The 18114-nt window shown below is 39.0% G+C and overlaps 1 protein-coding gene across 4 annotated transcripts in view; it reads right to left on the bottom strand.

Annotated features, from left to right (window-relative positions):
* Positions 1-14241, bottom strand: part of PALM2AKAP2 (PALM2 and AKAP2 fusion) — a 348527-nt gene extending 334286 nt beyond the window's left edge. For 2 of the 4 annotated variants that reach the window (XM_070742413.1, XM_070742415.1), the window contains exon 1: positions 13756-14240. In XM_070742413.1, coding sequence (XP_070598514.1) covers positions 13756-13800 — 45 coding nt within the window. In that variant the 5' untranslated portion in view covers positions 13801-14240. Of the gene's footprint in view, positions 1-13755 lie in introns of all 4 variants that reach the window. The other 2 variants (XM_070742416.1, XM_070742417.1) reach the window with 2 other exon arrangements.
* Positions 14242-18114: the final 3873 nt, after the last annotated feature.

Here is an 18114-nt window from a genome sequence, read left to right as displayed (position 1 = left end):
ATGCCAATTTCATTATGCATTAAGTGTTTTGGAAGTTCTTTGTGTAAAAACTAGATCATCCCCTTCTCCTCCTTCTCCTACAAACTAAGGCTATTGATTTGCCTGAAGTATTTCAGGACAGAAATCTAATAGCCACTTATGGACAACTTCATGCGGCAGGGCCTACACAGAGTCTTTGCGAATATTTTATTTTATATTTTATATAATGAACAAAGTAACATCTCCTTCAAACTGACTGCATGTAACTTTGAAGGATATGTTGTTTTTAATAACTTACCATTCTCCTCTTCTGTGATTTTTTTTTAAAATTTCCCAGTCCTCAGGCACAGGAGTCTCCACCCTTGGCAACTTTAAGCCTGGCGGACTTCAACTCTATAATTCTGGAAGTTGAACTCCTATGGGTTTAAAGTTGCCAAGGTTGGAAACCCCTGCTCAGGCATCTTCTGCCCATGCTCTTGCTTGCTTTTTTAAAATACAGATAATCCTAAACTTACAAGAGTTCGTTTAGTGACTGTTCAAAGTTACAACGGCATTGAAAAAAGTGACTTATGACCATTTTTCACACTTACAACTGTTGCAACATCCCCATAATCATATGATCAAAATTCAGACACTTGGCAACTACTGTACTTCATATTTATGATGGTTGCAGTGTCCCAGTCACATATGATCTCTATCTATCTATCCATCCATCCATCCATCCATCCATCCATCCATCCATCCATCCATCCATCCATCCATCCATCATCTATCTATCTATCTATCTATCTATCTATCTATCTATCTATCATCTATCTATCTATCTATCTATCTATCTATCTATCTATCATCTATCTATCTATCTATCTATCTATCATCTATCTATCTATCTATCTATCTATCTATCTATCTATCATCTATCTATCTATCTATCATCTATCTATCTATCTATCTATCTATCATCTATCTATCTATCTATCTATCATCTATCTATCTATCTATCATCTATCTATCTATCTATCTATCTATCTATCATCTATCTATCTATCTATCTATCTATCTATCTATCTATCTATCTATCTATCTATTATTTATTATTTATTTATTTTTCTATGCCGCCCTTCTCAACCAACTCAGGGCAGCTGACAACATAATAAATACAATACAAACATGTAGAAATCTAATGTTACAACCTGACAAACAAAATCTATGGGGAAGCCAGATGCAATTAACAGCTGTGTCTCTAATTTAACAACTGCAGTGATTCATTTAACAACTGTGGCAGGGAAAAAAAATCATAAAATGGGGCAAAATTCACTTTAAAAGTGTCTTGCTTAGTAGCTAAAAACGGGCTCTATTGCGGTAATTATGTTGAGGAGGAGTAATGTGGATAAGTATGGGATGGGAGAATATACAAATCTCTTCAGTGTGTCAGGTGAGGAACCTTCAACTGACCTTAGGCCCAACAATCATTGGTCAAGCAATATCTGGAAGGCCATAATATTTTCTCCCCTGGCGCAACATGTGTACAAGTTTATCATACTTGCCAGAAGAGTAAAATCTACCACCCCCTATCTCCTTAACATATAGAACATATGGAAAAGGCTCAAGTCTCAATTATACTAGTTTGTAAGCCAGGAGTTCTTGGACACATAACCAAAAGAACTAAAATTTCTGCTCCAGTTTTATATCAGCCAAAGAAAACAGCCTTGAATCCAGCACTCTTCCTGACAGATGTTAATGCCATGTAGACTTTAGGCTTCAAAGTGTGAGCTTCTTTTTCCATAGCTACTTTTCTTGTAAGCAGCCAACATGTAAAATGGGGTGTGTGTGTGATGGTGGAATAAGTGAGGAATGGAGGAGAAAGGAAGGGCAAATCATATTAGAGAGAGACAATGGAGTCTTGTTCTCAAACATAAATGAAATCCAGCTGCTTTACAGCTGTGCCCTTCTGTGACACAAACCATAATATCAGGCAAAATGCAAGTGACTGTCATCCATTTTAAGCCAATGCAATTTCAAGTAGCCCAATGGAATCGTGGTCAGTAGACCAACTATCTGGAGCAGCCCATATTTAAACTGTTATTTCAGGTTTTATCTACTGCATGTATAGGAAATGGTGACAACTTAAGGAAATGGAATAATCTTGGCTCTTGATTAGAAGCAAGAACATGTTTGCTTATGGGCAAATACAGCTTTTTCATAAAGTAGCAGCAGCATTGGTTTCTGATCAGTACAGGCCACACTGTAGCTCCAGTAGGGAAAATGGAGCTGCGTGCGCAACTCTGTGACCCCGGCATGCACAAAATATTGTGAGGGGACATGGGCAAGAGATTTTGCCGATTTTTTGCTTCTGCGCATGTGTGGAAAGATGGCCGAAATCTCTCTCATGCACGCATCTCATCGCAAGATTTTGTCATGTGCAGAAACAAAATCTTGCTCGGACACATGCATCGGGGGCGCGGAGCTCTGCGGGAAGTGCACTGGGAGCGGTGGTAAGTGAAATCCACCCTTGAGAAGCAGCCATTTACTCTCACATCTCACAGAATATTTCTTTAGCCAAATCTTTAGCAGAGTAACAAGCACACCATAATCAAAGTCTTTTTATTTATTTATTTATTTATTATTTATTTATTTATTTATTCATTCATTCATTCATTCATTCATTTATTGGATTTGTATGCCGCCCCTCTCTGGAGACTCGGGGTGGCTAACAGCGACAATAAAACAGTGTACAATAGTAATCTGATATTAGAAATGATTTAAAATCCATTAATATAAAAACCAAACATACATACATACATACCTTGCATAGAATTGTAAAGGCCTAGGGGGAAAGAGGATCTGAATTCCCCCATGCCGGGCGGCAGAGGTGGGTTTTAAGTTGCTTATGAAAGGCAAGGAGGGTGGGGGCAGTTCTAATCTCTGGGGGGAGTTGGTTCCAGAGGGCCGGGGCCGCCACAGAGAAGGCTCTTCCCCTGGGTCCCGCCAGGCGACATTGCTTAGTTGACGGGACCCGGAGAAGATCCACTCTGTGGGACCTAACTGGTCACTGGGATTCATGCAGCAGAAGGCGGTCCCTGAGGTAATCTGGTCCGGTGCCATGAAGGGCTTATAGGTCATAACCAACACTTTGAATTGTGACTGGAAACTGATTGACAACCAATGCAGACTGCGGAGTGTTGGTGTAACATGGGCATATTTGGGAAAGCCCATGATTGCTCTCGCAGCTGCATTCTGCACGATCTGAAGTTTCCGAACATTTTTCAAAGGTAGCCCCATGTAGAGAGTGTTACAGTAGTCAAGCCTCGAGGTGATGAGGGCATGAGTGACCATGAGCAGTGACTCCCGGTCCAAGTAGGGTCGCAACTGGTGCACAAGGTGAACCTGGGCGAACATCCCCCTCGCCACAGCTGAAAGATGTTTCTCTAATGTGAGCTGTGGATCGAGGAGGACACCCAAGTTGCGAAACTTTACCAAGTAAATTAAAATTCATCTAATTTGTCATTCTGTTCAGATTGCTAATAGATAGGGAATTCAGTAATATTATTGAATGAATATAAACTGCTCAAAAAAATAAAGGGAACACTCCAATAACACATCCTAGATCTGAATGAATGAAATATTTTCACTGAATACTTTGTTCTGTACAAAGTTGAATGTGCACAACAGCATGTGAAATTGAATGTCAATCAGTGTTGCTTCCTAAGTGGACAGTTTGATTTCACAGGTTTGATTTACTTGAAGTTATATTCTGTTTTTTAAGTGTTCCCTTTATTTTTTTTGAGCATCACATATACAGTTATTAAAAATAACTGTAATAAAAATAGAAAACTTTTACTAAATCTGCAACAGCCACAAAAATTTGAAATATTTCTCAGTTAATGCCTTTTATTGTCCAGGAAACAAGTAAAGTTTGCCCAGAAAGAATAGTTGATTTTCTTTTAGAAGCAGGCTACTATGATACAGTTTAAACATCAAAAGATAAAAACAAAACAAAGCTTACTTTATTCTTAAACTATTCAGACTGTGTTTCTAACATCTTTGAATAGTCTGTGAAATCTTTAACTGTGTCATCTCTGACAAAACTATTTCTCTAAGAAAATTCAGTTGTTTGAACTGTCTTCTTTAGACATTAATAAATATTAATTAGGAAAAGTGGAATAACTAAAAAATGTCAATAAAAGAATTATTTTTCTGGTGATTGGGTGAATCACGCAAATTGTCTAATGCTGTGGTGGAGTTCTCCATCTGTCACTAGGCTACAAAATTCAATCGCTCTTGCTTACTTGTTGGCTCATCTTAATGGGAATTAAAAGCCAAGAACATTTGGTGATCATATTTCTCAACACTGCTCAGAAATAAATGGCAGAGAGCCAGGGTGATAGCCTGAATAAACAAGACAGTACAATCTAAGTTCTTGGGTAGCACTGCAAATCTTAAGGATGCTCCTGGATGCTATCCACATTGTAATTTTAACATTTTTAGAACACTGGAACTTTATTAGATGCTTGATAAATAATAATATTTAATAGTTAATTTAGGTTGCACATTAATTTAAAATAAAATTTATTTTGTCACCTGGCCTTTTCTACTCCTAGGTTGAAGTCTGGCACTAATAAATCACTAAAAAAGCAAATGTACAGTAGTACTCATTTCCCACACTAAGATTGCCTCTCCTATACACTACTAGTCTTAAACTAGGAGAATCTGCTTACAAGTGTCCATGGAGTCTGTCTCCTCTGATCTATTCATATTTCTTAACCTTGGCATATGTGGATGAACATATGTGGACTTCAATTCCCAGAATTCTCCAGCTATGCTGCTTAGGCAATTTGAGGAGTTGAAGTCTACACATCTTCATGTTGCCAAAATTGAGGAAGACTGGTCTATGTTAAGTGGGAGATTAGAATATGGTAATTGTATACAAGTGTCAGGAACAATGTTGCCATGTTTTTACCAACTGGCAGTGACTTTGTTCTGAATTTCCTTCCTTATTTTCTGATCACAGAAATTAAAGCATAACGAATTGGATATTGTACTTTAGAAAGTCTAGTTACTATAACTGGCAGTAAAGGATGCAAACTCCAATAAATAAGCCAAAGAACGGCCAAATTGGGATGCCAGTTCATGGTGGTCAAATTACATTTTAGTTGCAAAACCTAAATGTATTCTTTCCTAAAACCAGAAAATCACGCAACTCAACCCAGTAAAAAAAATATATCTGTAGGTGCCCTTGTCTTAAAAATGTAGTATTTCATCCAGATAATATAAATAACTCTTGTAATATGTACCATAGCTGGAGTGATCCTGAGTAAAAGTATATACAGTATATATAAAAATGTATAATTTACTTGGTCTACCCCTGACATAAATTCCTCAACAGTTTTAATCACAGAAAAGCTTAGGCTACAATTCGAAACAACCAGCCACTCTATTTAAGTACCTGTGGTTTTATTTCAGGAGTAGATCACTCAAAGAACAAAAGATAAACCAAGTTGACACTTACCCATGAGGTTATAATATCTGGTTTTATCAGTCTTTTTATCTGGTTTCTAATTTGATTTTGATTACAGAATATTGCATTGGTCATTTGAATTAGGATTGCACTATGAGCTTTTGAGGAAAAATATTATTTGTACAAAGCTAAAGTTCAAATAAGAAGCAACACCTTACATATGTATTCTAATCAGAATTATTTTTATTCTAAACAGGCACATAAGAAGTAAAATGTTGGAAAAAATACCATGAAACTGACTATTCTGCTGTGGCGAGGAGGGCTTTTGCCCAGGTTCACCTGGTGTACCAGTTGCAGCCCTATCTGGACCAGGAGTCACTGCTCACAGTCACTCATGCCCTCATCACCTCGAAGTTCGACTACTGTAACGCTCTCTACATGGGGCTACCTTTGAAAAGTGTTCAGAAACTTCAGATCGTGCAGAATGCAGCATACTTCCCTAAGTATGCCCATGTTACACCAACACTCCGCAGTCTGCATTGGTTGCCGATCAGTTTCCAGTCACAATTCAAAATGTTGGTTATCACCTATAAGCCCTTCATGCCATCGGACCAGAATATCTCCAGGACCGCCTTCTGCCGCACAAATCCCAGTAACCAGTTATGTCCCACAGAGTTGGCCTTCTCTGGGTCCCGTCGACTAAACAATGTCGGCTGGCGGGACCCAGGGGAAGAGCCTTCTCTGTGGCGGCCCCGACCCTTTGGCACCAGCTCCCCCCGGAGATTAGGATTGCACCCACCCTCCTTGCCTTTCATAAACTTCTTAAGACCCACCTCTGTCATCAGGCATGGGGGAATTGAGACATGTCCCCCGGCCTATATATTTTATGCATGGTATGTTTGAGTATATTCTATTTTAAATAAGGTTTTTTTTAGTTTTTTAATTATTAGATTTGTTACCGTATATTGTTCTTATTATTGCTGTGAGCCACCCCAAGTCTGCGGAGAGGGGCGGCATACAAATCTAATAAATAATAATAATAAATAATAATAATAATAATATTCCTATCTTGTACTTTCTTTCCTAAGCTAAATTTAATCATTCAGAAGGACAGTTAGAACCAGCAAAAGTGACTTTCCCTCCTATCAATATTCATATTTTTTTTTAATTGTCTCAGTTTATTTGAAAATCATAACAGAGATGACAGTCTCAGACCGAGGCAGGAGCCAACCAGAAATTGAGAGAGCCTTTTTGTCTTGGCGTTTTGGCCTTCTCAGACAAAAAATCGATATCAGGCCTCTCATAACAGTAACTGTGTCCCATCTGTAGCCATATTTGTATTAAATAATCTGATCAGCTCTATCAAACAACTATATTTAAAAGCAAAGACACTTGCCAAAAAGGCAAAGGATATTAACATTCCCTTCTTAGCCAACCTCAAAGGAAAGCTTTGACAGACTACATTAGCTGCTCCTTCAAAGCTCAAACACAAAAGGCCTTTTATTTATTTTAGACAAGGAAATTCTAAATTGTCACAAGGCAAAAATAAACTTGTCTGTGACATGGGGGTCAGAAATTAAACATGAGAAGCAGGAAATTGTTGAAAGAAATGGATCACACACTTCTAGATTTCCAAAGATCTAGAAACCTCATCTGTGAACTAGTTAAAAAGGCACTTTTTTTTTCATTTTTGAAATGTCCTGCCTCTGCTTTCAGGGAGAAGGAACAGAGATTGAATAGCTCACTTGTCCAAAATCATCACAGGCATCAAATGGAAGTTCCAGAGAATGAACCGTAATAGGTAAGTGTTACAATACAGGTGTATTTCAGAGATATTTTAACTTCAGTTCCGGGCCCCGACAATAAAGCAAATATAGGTAGTCCTTGATTTACGACTGGTTGCTTAGCGATCATTTGAAGTTATGAGTGACCACCCTTCAAAAGGAACTTATGATACAGATCTGAAGTTCATTGTCCTGTGGTCCTCCCCTGTGGTCATGTGACCACTTCTGCCGCAATTGGCACACATTTATGTCTGTTTAGAGTATTCTACAGTCAAGTGATGGCAATTTACACTGTTTTTCCAGAAATAGCAATAGCTTTTAGATTTATATACCACTTCACAGTGCTTTACAGCCCTCTCTAAGCGGTTTACCGAGAGTCAGCATATTGCCCCCAACAGTCTGTGTCCTCATTTTACTGATCTGGGAAGGATGGAAGGCTGAGTCAACCTTGAGCCTGGTGAGATTCGATCTGCCAAACTGCTGGCAGCCAGTGATCAGCAGAAGTAGCTTGCAATGCTGCACTCAAACCACTGTGCCACCATGGCTTTTAACCAGGCATTTACCCAGTAAATGGGCATTTACTTCTTTTTTCCAGCAAAAAAAATGCCCCATAGGAAACAAGGGGTTTGCTTAATGACCACAGCAATCATCACTACATTCACTTAATGACCACTGCAAGAAAGGATATAAAATCAGGTGTGATCACGTGATGATTGACTTTGCAATCGACACAAGTTACAACCAAAATTGCAGATTAATTACAATCATAAATCAAGGACTATTCATACTGCAAGAAAGCATGTCACATCATTTTTCTTTTGTTTCCCAGCGCTTATAAAAGTTATGTATACCACAATGTATGTATCTTAATTAAAAATACTTTAATTGATAAAAATGCTAATAATCATCTGAAACTTTTTTGAAATATTGCAACAATTACCAACATGTGGAACAGAGACAGAAATTGAGTAAGTGCTGTTGGAAAAATGGCACCAATAGACTTGCTTGATTAGGGTTGCCACAAACTTTCAATTTGTAAAAAGAAATAAAATGCAATGTCTGTGAAGCACAATAAAGCACTGTGCAATATAACATGGTTTTATCTATCTATCTATCTATCTATCTATCTATCTATCTATCTATCTATCTATCCATCCACCGTTCATGAAAACAGAAAGAATCTAGTAAAATGTTCATAGAACTAACCAAGAAATAAATAGGCAATGTTGGGGTTTTGTTTTTATTTTTTATCATTCCAGTTAATATTGAAAAGATGATAAAAAACTATCTACTACTACTACTACTACTACTACTACTACTACTACTACTACTACTATCACCACCACCACTACTACTATAGCCATTTCCATGTCATCATCATCATCATCATCATCATCAACAACAACAACAATAACATTTTATTCTGTCTTTTTAAATATATTGGGTCAATTAAAGGTGGCAAACATATCTAATTCTCTTGCCACCTACAGAATATTCCCCAGAGTAACCCTGTGAGGTTGTTTGGGCTCAGAGATAATGATGAAAATCATGCATGGTTTTCATGCATAAAGCAGAATTTACAGTCTCCTGGTTTCTAGGCAAAGCATGTTAGCTACATCAAATTGTCTCTCATACTATATACAACTGTATAATAGAAGAAGATCTAATACTGGCACCTGTGTTTTTTATTTTCCCCCGCACACTGTTTTTCTCCTTTTATATCATCTCTTTTAGCTTATAATTTAAAGAAAAGGATATTTTCAATTTATCAATAACTTTATCTGGGAGCCTTTGCAAATGAAAATTAGAATATGTTCCCTGTTTCTTGGTTGTTGAGTGTTTTCTTGTTACATGGATCTGGAACCTGACAGTTTGTATAAATGAGCAGGAATATGGATGGAGACAAAAAGTTTCTATTTAACATAAATAACCTTAACCTGATTAATACACAAATTAGGATGAACTATTTTTCAGTTTCTTTAATCACACATACAATGGCAAATGCTTGCAAACCAAACCAGGATCTTCTCCGGGTCCCGTCAACTAAAGAATGTTGCTTGTTGGGACCCAGGGAAAGAGCCTTCTCTGTGGCGGCCCCGGCCCTCTGGAACCAACTCCCCCCAAAGATTAGAATTGCCCCTACCCTCCTTGCCTTTCGTAAGCTGCTTAAAACCCATCTCTGCCGTCAGGCATGGGGGAATTGAGACCCTCTTCCCCCTAGGCCTTTACAATTCTATGCATGGTAGGTATGTATGTATGTTTGGTTTTTTTATATTAATGGGCTTTTACTTATTTCTAACATCAGACTACTATTGTACACTGCTTTATTGTTGCTGTTAGCCGCCCCGAGTCTCCGGAGAGGGGCGGCATACAAATCCAATCAATCAATCAATCAATCAATCAATCAATCAATCAGTAAGTAATACCTTGGAAAAAATGTGTTTATTAGGGAAATGCATTTTATGAGATTTTTAAAAAAATAATAAACTTGTCCTGGAAAAACAAAAAATTTATTGAAAATGAAATAGATTTCTTCATTTATAACTAGGAAACACTAATCATACATTTTTACCTATGGGAAACCATTAATGTTTAATTTCTGCTCAAATTAAATGTGTTTTCTAGCTTTACTGATCTATTTTGCATTACAGTTACTGAGATAATTCATGAGTTCATGAGGCATGATGAGTTGCAAACAAAGGAGTGAGAAAGAGAGAGAGAGAGACCAAGCACAAAATATCAAATCATACACGACTGTTAATAAAGACACACACACACAAAATGAATCACGCCAGAAGGTGCTTTGCTACTTATCCCCAAAGGGAAATTCTAGGGCAGCATTTCTCAATCTTGGCAACTTCAACATGTGTGAACTTCAACTCCCGGAATTATCAGCCAACAGAATTCTGTTCTGCAAATGGCTAGAAAATTTCACACATCTTAAAGATGCTAAAGTTAGGAAAAGTCCATGAACCACTGGTGGTCCATGAGAAAATTTTGGTAGTCTGCAGAAAAAAATATTAGCATTTTTTATATTGCATTAAATCAGGGGTCCTCAAACTACGGCTCCTGGGCTAGATACACGCAATCAATGTTGCAGAAATGTTGCATCCCCTTTGGGATCTTTTTGTGTGGGTCGGAAGGGGGCAGAAATTCTGACTTGGGGTATGCTTCAGCCTCCTAATGTGAGGCTTTGGGCAAAGGCCAGAATGAAGTGCCTCTGGTGGCAAAGAGCCAGAGGGTCTTGTTCCAGTGGGACTGCATCATGGCCTGAAACTGGCTGACCATCTCAGCCCGCTGAGCCTCCAGTTGCCGGTACCTAGCCTTGCATTCCTGCAGGTCTTTCTTCTGCTTGGAAAGTCTATGCTTGTAGTCCTTAGTGAGGTGTTTCTGCTGAGCCTCCTTCTCGGTCAGATCCAATTTGAACTGAGCCAGCTGATTTGTCCACTCTTTCTTGTGGTGGCAGCTTAGCTCCAACAACTGCTTCCTGTTGATGGAGAGGCAAAGAATGGCTGGCAGGGGAGGGGTGAGTAGAGGCCGGGGAGGCGGCCCTTGATGTGAGTGACATTGAGTTGGTCACGCCCACCTAGCCACATGACCACCTAGCCCTGTCCACCAGGTTATTAGGCAGATCGTATTAGTGGTTCACAAGATTTAAAAATATGAACTTAGTGTTCCCAGAGGTCCGAAAGGTTGGTGACCCCTACTCTAGACCAAGAGCTTGGCAACTTTAAAATGCTTGGATTTCAGTTCCCAATATTCCCCAGCCATAGTCTACTGATTTTAAAGATACAACTTTGAAAAACACTAGTCTAGAACAGTTCCTTTTAATTTACCAAATAGATACCTTGAATAAGGAGACCAGAATTACACTTGTTAAGCAATGCAGTTATTAAATGAGTCTTGCCCAATTTTGCAACCTTTTTTGCCACAATAGTAACCAAATCATGCAAGTTTTTGAGACATGTGGTTGTCTCTCAGCTAGGGGGACATTTGCACAGGTCCATCTTGTGTACCAGTTGTGTCCCCACCTAGACCAGGAGACTTTTCGCACAGTCACTCATGCCCTCATTACCTCATGCCTTGATTACTGCAACTCGCTTTATAAAGGGAACACTTAAACAACAGAATATAACACCAAGTAAATCAAACTTCTGTGAAATCAAACTGTCCACTGAGGAAGCAACACTGATTGACAATCAATTCCACATGCTGTTGTGCAAATGGAACAGTTGTGCAAATGAAATATTCAATTAGAATATTTCATTCATTCAGATCTAGGATGTGTTATTTGAGTGTTCTCTTTATTTTTTTGACCAGTATATTTTCTGTTCTATTCCACTCCCCTCCCCTTTACCTTAGCAGAAGTTAAAGAGCATTATGGTGTGTCAAGTGTGAAATAGCCTGGAATAAGACAATGAAGATATGCAATGTGTGGATGAAAAAGCAAGACTCATTTGGTTGTAGAGACCCAGTCTCCTGTGGTGGTGAAGGGATCAGGTTAGAAATGGGAGTCTTTGAGTTCCAGTTCTGCCTTAAGCACAGCTGGATGACCTTGGGCCAGTCCCTCCCTCTCAGCTGAGGAAGGAGATAATGGCAAACCATGTGGGAGGAAAATCTTGCAATGTACAGACATCTGCTAATATAAAACCCATCCCAAGCACATCAGCCTTACAAGTGGAGAGCAAAGCATCCATACCACTGATGGACAACGTGAGCTACCTTAAGAACAAGAGCAGAAGACAAGAGAAGAAACACAGAACCATCTCTTGGGCCTATTGCAATCAACTTCTCCAAAACTATTTTTAGACAAAGAGATCAAACAGGGTGGGGTGGAGAAATAAGAATATAGAAGAACTCTAGATTCAAATCAGATAACAGTATAATATGCCCAATACATTCACTATCAGTTCTAATAATATGTAACATTCAAATCTGCAGGAGCTGATTGAAATCTAAGTATTATCACGGATTTTAAATGACAAATAAAACTTCCTGTATGTTTTCATTAATTTATATTTATCTGAAGTTTCCCAGGGTGAATGAAAAATGCATGCAAAGACTAGTCCAAAAATCCTTTTGGGTGTTTCTATTTTTCCTCCTCATTCCCTCTTCCTCCCATTAATTACATATTTGATAGAAAATCAAATATTTGAGTCACGTTAAATATCAAATAAAACTGGCATTATTCAACTGCCAGTTTTTATGCCCAAAATGTTTGGAAAAAGGGTGTGGCTTACAATGGAGTTTATATGATGAAAAGTGTTCAGATAAACTTTTAGAATGGTGAATGATCCTTTTAAATAAACCCTTTTATAATCAAGAATATAGCATGTCCTCTCTCAATATTATCCATCTTCCAAGTCCTTAATGGTGATTGTAACAAAGATTACAATGCTGGCTGGTCTACTGAATTCCTATTTATGGTATTCTTCAATCCCCCCCCCCCCCCACCATGTGTGTAGACTAATATAGGAGTTTGGGGTTTGTCCTTGAAACTCCTACATATGCTGTTATTCATTTTAAAATAGAAACTATTAAAATAGGGAAGGAAAAGTCTTCCTTGAGTCAAGACAACTTTATGGCTTGTCCTTACATGCTTATTGGCTACAATAAACAAGTACTTTACCACTGCCTACTTCTAGGATTATTTTCGAGTTCCCAGTCCAGTCCACAACCTCGTTATTTCCCAATAGTTCCACATCAAAATAGTATCCTGATCCAACCCTGCTTAATTTCCAGATAAGGACTTCAGGTGCTGCTGAAGTTACCATTAGGAGTCAGTGGAAGTCAGCCAAGGCAGCAATAGCACATGCTTATCTGAGAGAGTTAACGGAACTCACCTCTGAATAAACAGCACTGTAAAATCAATTACTAAAGGCTTACGGCCCCGTATGTAAGCTGCTGGGGTTTTAGCACTGGCACGGCAAACGGATCACCAACACTTTGTACAGCACGCTTCTCAATTCACAAAGCAACCGCCAACTGTTACTATCTGTAGCAAACCACTGCAAATTGTGAGTGCATCTGCCCTTAAAAGATAATGCATTCTTTATGCTTCTATTTACTACCAATCTAGATTTTGTGAACTAATATTTTGCAGATAGGTAGGTAGGTAGGTAGGTAGATCTATCTATCTATCTATCTATCTATCTATCTATCTATCTATCTATCTATCTATCTATCTATCTATCTATCTATCTATCTATCTATCTCCTATTCACCTTCATCATATGCAAAACCACCACAACTCCGTCCATGCACAGCCAAAGGCAGACCATTTGTTCTTTACAAAGCAATGAAGCCAATGCAAAAAAGAAAGGGCAAACTCAGCACAACTTCACCAGGACGCATTTTACAACGGGGAAAAAAAGGGTGGGGGTGCGAGGGAAGGGAAGGGGGGGAATCCATCCGTCCAGCTCTTGCGAGGGAATGCGAGCAACCCTTGTAAGGCTCTAGACTTCCCCCGCGTTCACACCTAAGAATAAAGAGAAATGATAGTAATAAAAACCAAACAAGCCGAAGCGGACTTACTGCAATCGCTTGCAGCCTTTCCTTGTGCAGTTCAGCCTCCGCCATCCTTGGGCGCGCGGAGGATGCAGCAAACCGCAGAGAGACCCGGCAAGAAACGAGGGAGTCGTGCTTTCGAGTTATTGGACGCCGCCGAGTGGGAAAAAAGTCAAGCCGGGTGGATTCTGGTCGGAGGGGAGGAAAAAAATCCAAAACTCGCCAGAGCTCGGGGAAGTCAGCGCATTTCAAACCGGCCTGGTGCCCGCCCGCTTCCCAGCCGCAGGGCTGCCGTTAGCTACATTTCATCGCTGCGTCTGGGCGCCGCCGCTGTCACACTACAGCACTGTCTGCCATCCCAACGCAGCGCGGTCCAGGACTGCAATATCTGATTATTATTATGTGTATATGTATATATATATATATTCCCACCCCCTTTTTCTCTCCTCTCCTCCTTTGACGTTTCCCAGCGCTCGCTCCTCCTCTGGAGCGTTCTCGGAGCGTTACACCGAGGAGGCTGGACGTCGGCGGCGTCTGTAGTAATCAAAACCTGCCCCCGAGAAGAGGCGGGCGCGAGGCCACGGCGACGGCGCAGCCCGACGCGGAGAGCTGAGAAGAGAGTAGTATTTATCTCGCCTCGCCGCCGTGTTGCTGCTGCTCTCCGCACGGGGCTTTCCCTGAGGGAGGAAAAGGAGAACGAAGCCCTGCCACACGGAGCTTCCCGGGTGTTTTCTTTCAACCGAGCGTCGGGAGTCCGGCCAGTCACGCTCCTCTGCGGCTCTGATTTGTGTTTACGGTAAAGGAGGCCAACCTGTGGTAAATTACAGGTAGTCCTCGACTTACGACCACAGGCCAGTCCAACATTTCTGTTGTTCAGTGAGGCATGACTTGGACTAAATGAGAGATGGGGAACTCATCAAATTTGTAGATGGCACTACACTGGCAGGAATAGCCAACTCTCCAGAAGATAGGTTCAAGATACAGAAAAGTACAAGTAGCACTGTGGTAAAGTACAGGTAGTCCTCGACTTACAACCATACTACAGTCCAAAATTTATGTTGTTCAGCGAGACATGACTTGGATGAGGGGATATCAAAATGTCCTTCCTATTAACGACTACTTCATCTTCAACCACAACAACACACGAGCACTGTTGAATGGACTGTGTTGTAGACTGGAGATATATGATGTTACATCCCTCCCCTTGTATTGAGAAAGGGCTGTGCAGTTTTGACATAGATGACCTTTTTGACCCCTCTTTCAAACCAGTGGTCCTCTCTGTCCAAAGTGTGGACTTTCCTATCTTCACCGGAGTGATCTTTGTCTTTTAAGTGCAGATGGACTGCTGAATCTTGTCCTCATGGGTTTGTTCCCTTATGTTGTGCCTTGCGTTTATGAAGTGGTTGTTTTCTTTGGGGAGTCGGTCAGAGCTGAAGAAGCTTCTTGGATAAGAAGTGAAACATCTTCAAAGAAAAGCAAGAAGGAAGATCCAGTTGCCTCTTGAAAACCCCCCACCTTTGAACATGCCAGAGTTAAGAAATAATGCCCTTTCCACACACATCATTTGACATGAACAATGCAAATCCTGGGCTATTGTTCCATATCCTTGGTCATCACATTTATATATGACAGACTGGAGTATGGTCATCTTCAAATAATGTATCTGATATACTGATACTCCTAAATGTTACATACTATAGCAAAAAAAAAATGAACATCCTGCTGAACAATAATTTAATACAACCTAAAAAGAGACTTGCTTGAGATCTTCAATATCCAGCTGAGAAAGCACATGTTACTAATAAGCATAAGATATGACATCTTTACAGCTTAGTGAACTTTATCTTTTAAACTAAACTAAGCAAGCGACATTGGGAGATCCATTACACAACTGATATTTCAAACAACAATGCAGAAAATATGTTTTCATGCCAGAGAACAAGTAGCAGCCTGTTTTGACCAGAGATAAAATTAGAAATGTTTGAGTAGCTACAATTTTATATATCAATGGGCAATCTAATTTGGGAGGCTAGTGAGGGAGGAACGCGTAAAGAAGAATACTGTATGTGCCTCCAAGCTATTAAACAAGCTCAGAGCTGCTTAATGATGATCCAGACCATGTCGCTGTTAAAGATTGTTTAACTAGAATCATAGACAGCAGGGCTGTCTGAATGTAAGTCTTGGCTTGGTACCAAATCCAATTAATAATAAATTATTACAAAAGCAGTTTAAACCATAGTTTTACTACAATAAAAAAGGTGAATCCTATCTTTGACCCTACTTTCCTTGAAGCTGCTATGTTCCAGCTATTAGAAACTCCAAAAAGCAACCTAACTGCCAATAGGAAATAAATAAATAAATGTAACAATGGAAGAGAGAAGAGTTAGAAAATAGTGTCCAACTCTTAGCATCATTCAGCCTGATTCATGACAGCAGCAACTGCTGGGAAAGATGAGTAGTAACATCTAGAAGGACATACTGGTATGTTCCTCATTCTTATTATATCTAGTTTGGTAAGGAAAAAACCTGAAAGAAAATGTGAACGTTGACCACATGAAAAGCATCTGTAACACACTAGCATTTCTTTCTTTATATTATTCCAAGGCAGACTTCCTAGACTGTCAATGCAGATGAGTTAATACAGGTAGTACCGGGTTTTCAACAGTTCATTTAGTGACAGTTCAAAGTTGCGACGACATTGAAAAATGACTTAGTTTTTCACACCTATGGCTGTTGTAGTGTCCCTGAGGTGACGTGATCAAATTTTGGAGGCCTGGCAATTAGTTCATATTTATGAGGGTTGCAGCGTTGTGGGGATCTTGTGATCACCTCTTGCAATCTTCTGACTAGTAAAGTCAACGGGGTAGTCAGATTCATTTAACAACTGTGCCACTAACTTCACAACTGCAGTGATTCACTTAACAACTGGTGTAAGGTAAAGAGTCACTCCGAGTCCTCTGAGAGGGGCGCAACAAATGGGACAAAATTCACTTAATAAATGTCTCAAGAGAATTTTTGGGCTCAATTGTGGTTGTAAGTTGAGGACCACCAGTATATGGATGAATGCTCCATTTGGAATCAAATGCCTTGGTTATATTTTTAAAAGACTCCATAATCTAAATAAGGCTATCTTAGTCCTCAGACCAAACATATGTATATATTAAGCCTGGATAATATAATCTACTGGTATTTCAAACCCATGTATTTGTGTGTATTTATTATTAATAGCCTTGTTTATTGCTTCATGAATGTCCTTTATCCACAAACATGTGGATGTACATACTGTATATATATTTAAAATAACTTTCTTAGAAACATGTTTATTAAAATAGTTGGTCTAAATATAACCACACTAAACATTTTTATGGTGAAATATACAGATTAATGCATTTTGATTCACTGAACCAATTTTTGAAATTCAGAAATACACAAAATCCAAACCCTCTGATCCTACAATCTCTTACAGATACAGATCGTGGCAGGATCTATTGGAATTAATAAAGATCAAATATTGATATAGGAAATATCTGGCAGAAAAATGAGATTAAGGTGGAACCTGAAAGGCTAAATCTGCTAGTTTTAGTAATTTTAAAATAATTTTAAAACTGTTTTGAGAATATGTTTAAACAGTTTTAAATAGTTTTTAGTATACATAAGTTGTAAAAAGCAGAGGAAAAGAGTGAATGGAATAGTTTTAAGTTAATATTAGAAAAGAATTAATCAACAAGTCAATTAAAAAAATAAAACACTAAAACAAGTTTGCTTTGAGTCTGATTGAATGCTGAGAAACTAAGCAATTCCCAATATAGTAGTCTTTAACTTGCAACCATAATAGAGCCTGCCCATTATGGTTATAAGTTGTCACAGTCATAAATCAGCTCATCACTTTATTGACTTGATTTTGTGAGCTTTCTGGCAGTGGTCATTTAAGGCAATCACCTTGGCTGGTAAGTAAATCAACAGAAAGTTCCATAATGAACTCATTGTTCAGTATGAAGCAGTTTTGCCAAAACTCAGAAGTAAATGCCAGTTTTCAGCAAAAACATTGTAAAATTGTAGTCATGTGACTGCAGAGGGGGAGCTCAGAAATTTGAAACCAGTTCATAAGTTTCTTTTTAGGGGACCATTATAACTTGAAGTTTATAAGATCTAAGTTAGCTCTTCAGAGAATCAGGACTTTCATTAGTGACCAAGGTGCTGGTCCTATCCCTTTTTCTCTGGCTGAAAGTTTTAAGAATTGAGTTGGGCTGTCTAATGACATTACATTAATGTGGAACCAGACTATGAAATCTCCTTTATAAAAAGTTAATGTAGTTATGGTTTGTGGAACCAATATTTTGTTCAATATGCTCTAAAGCCTGGCAAAATACTATAATACTGTAGGCA

Source organism: Erythrolamprus reginae, chromosome 2 (assembly GCF_031021105.1).
Source record: "Erythrolamprus reginae isolate rEryReg1 chromosome 2, rEryReg1.hap1, whole genome shotgun sequence".
In the NCBI taxonomy this organism is placed as follows: Eukaryota; Metazoa; Chordata; class Lepidosauria; order Squamata; family Dipsadidae; genus Erythrolamprus; species Erythrolamprus reginae.
Note: the sequence above shows the minus strand (reverse complement) of the source record. Positions and strands in the feature narration are given on the sequence as shown.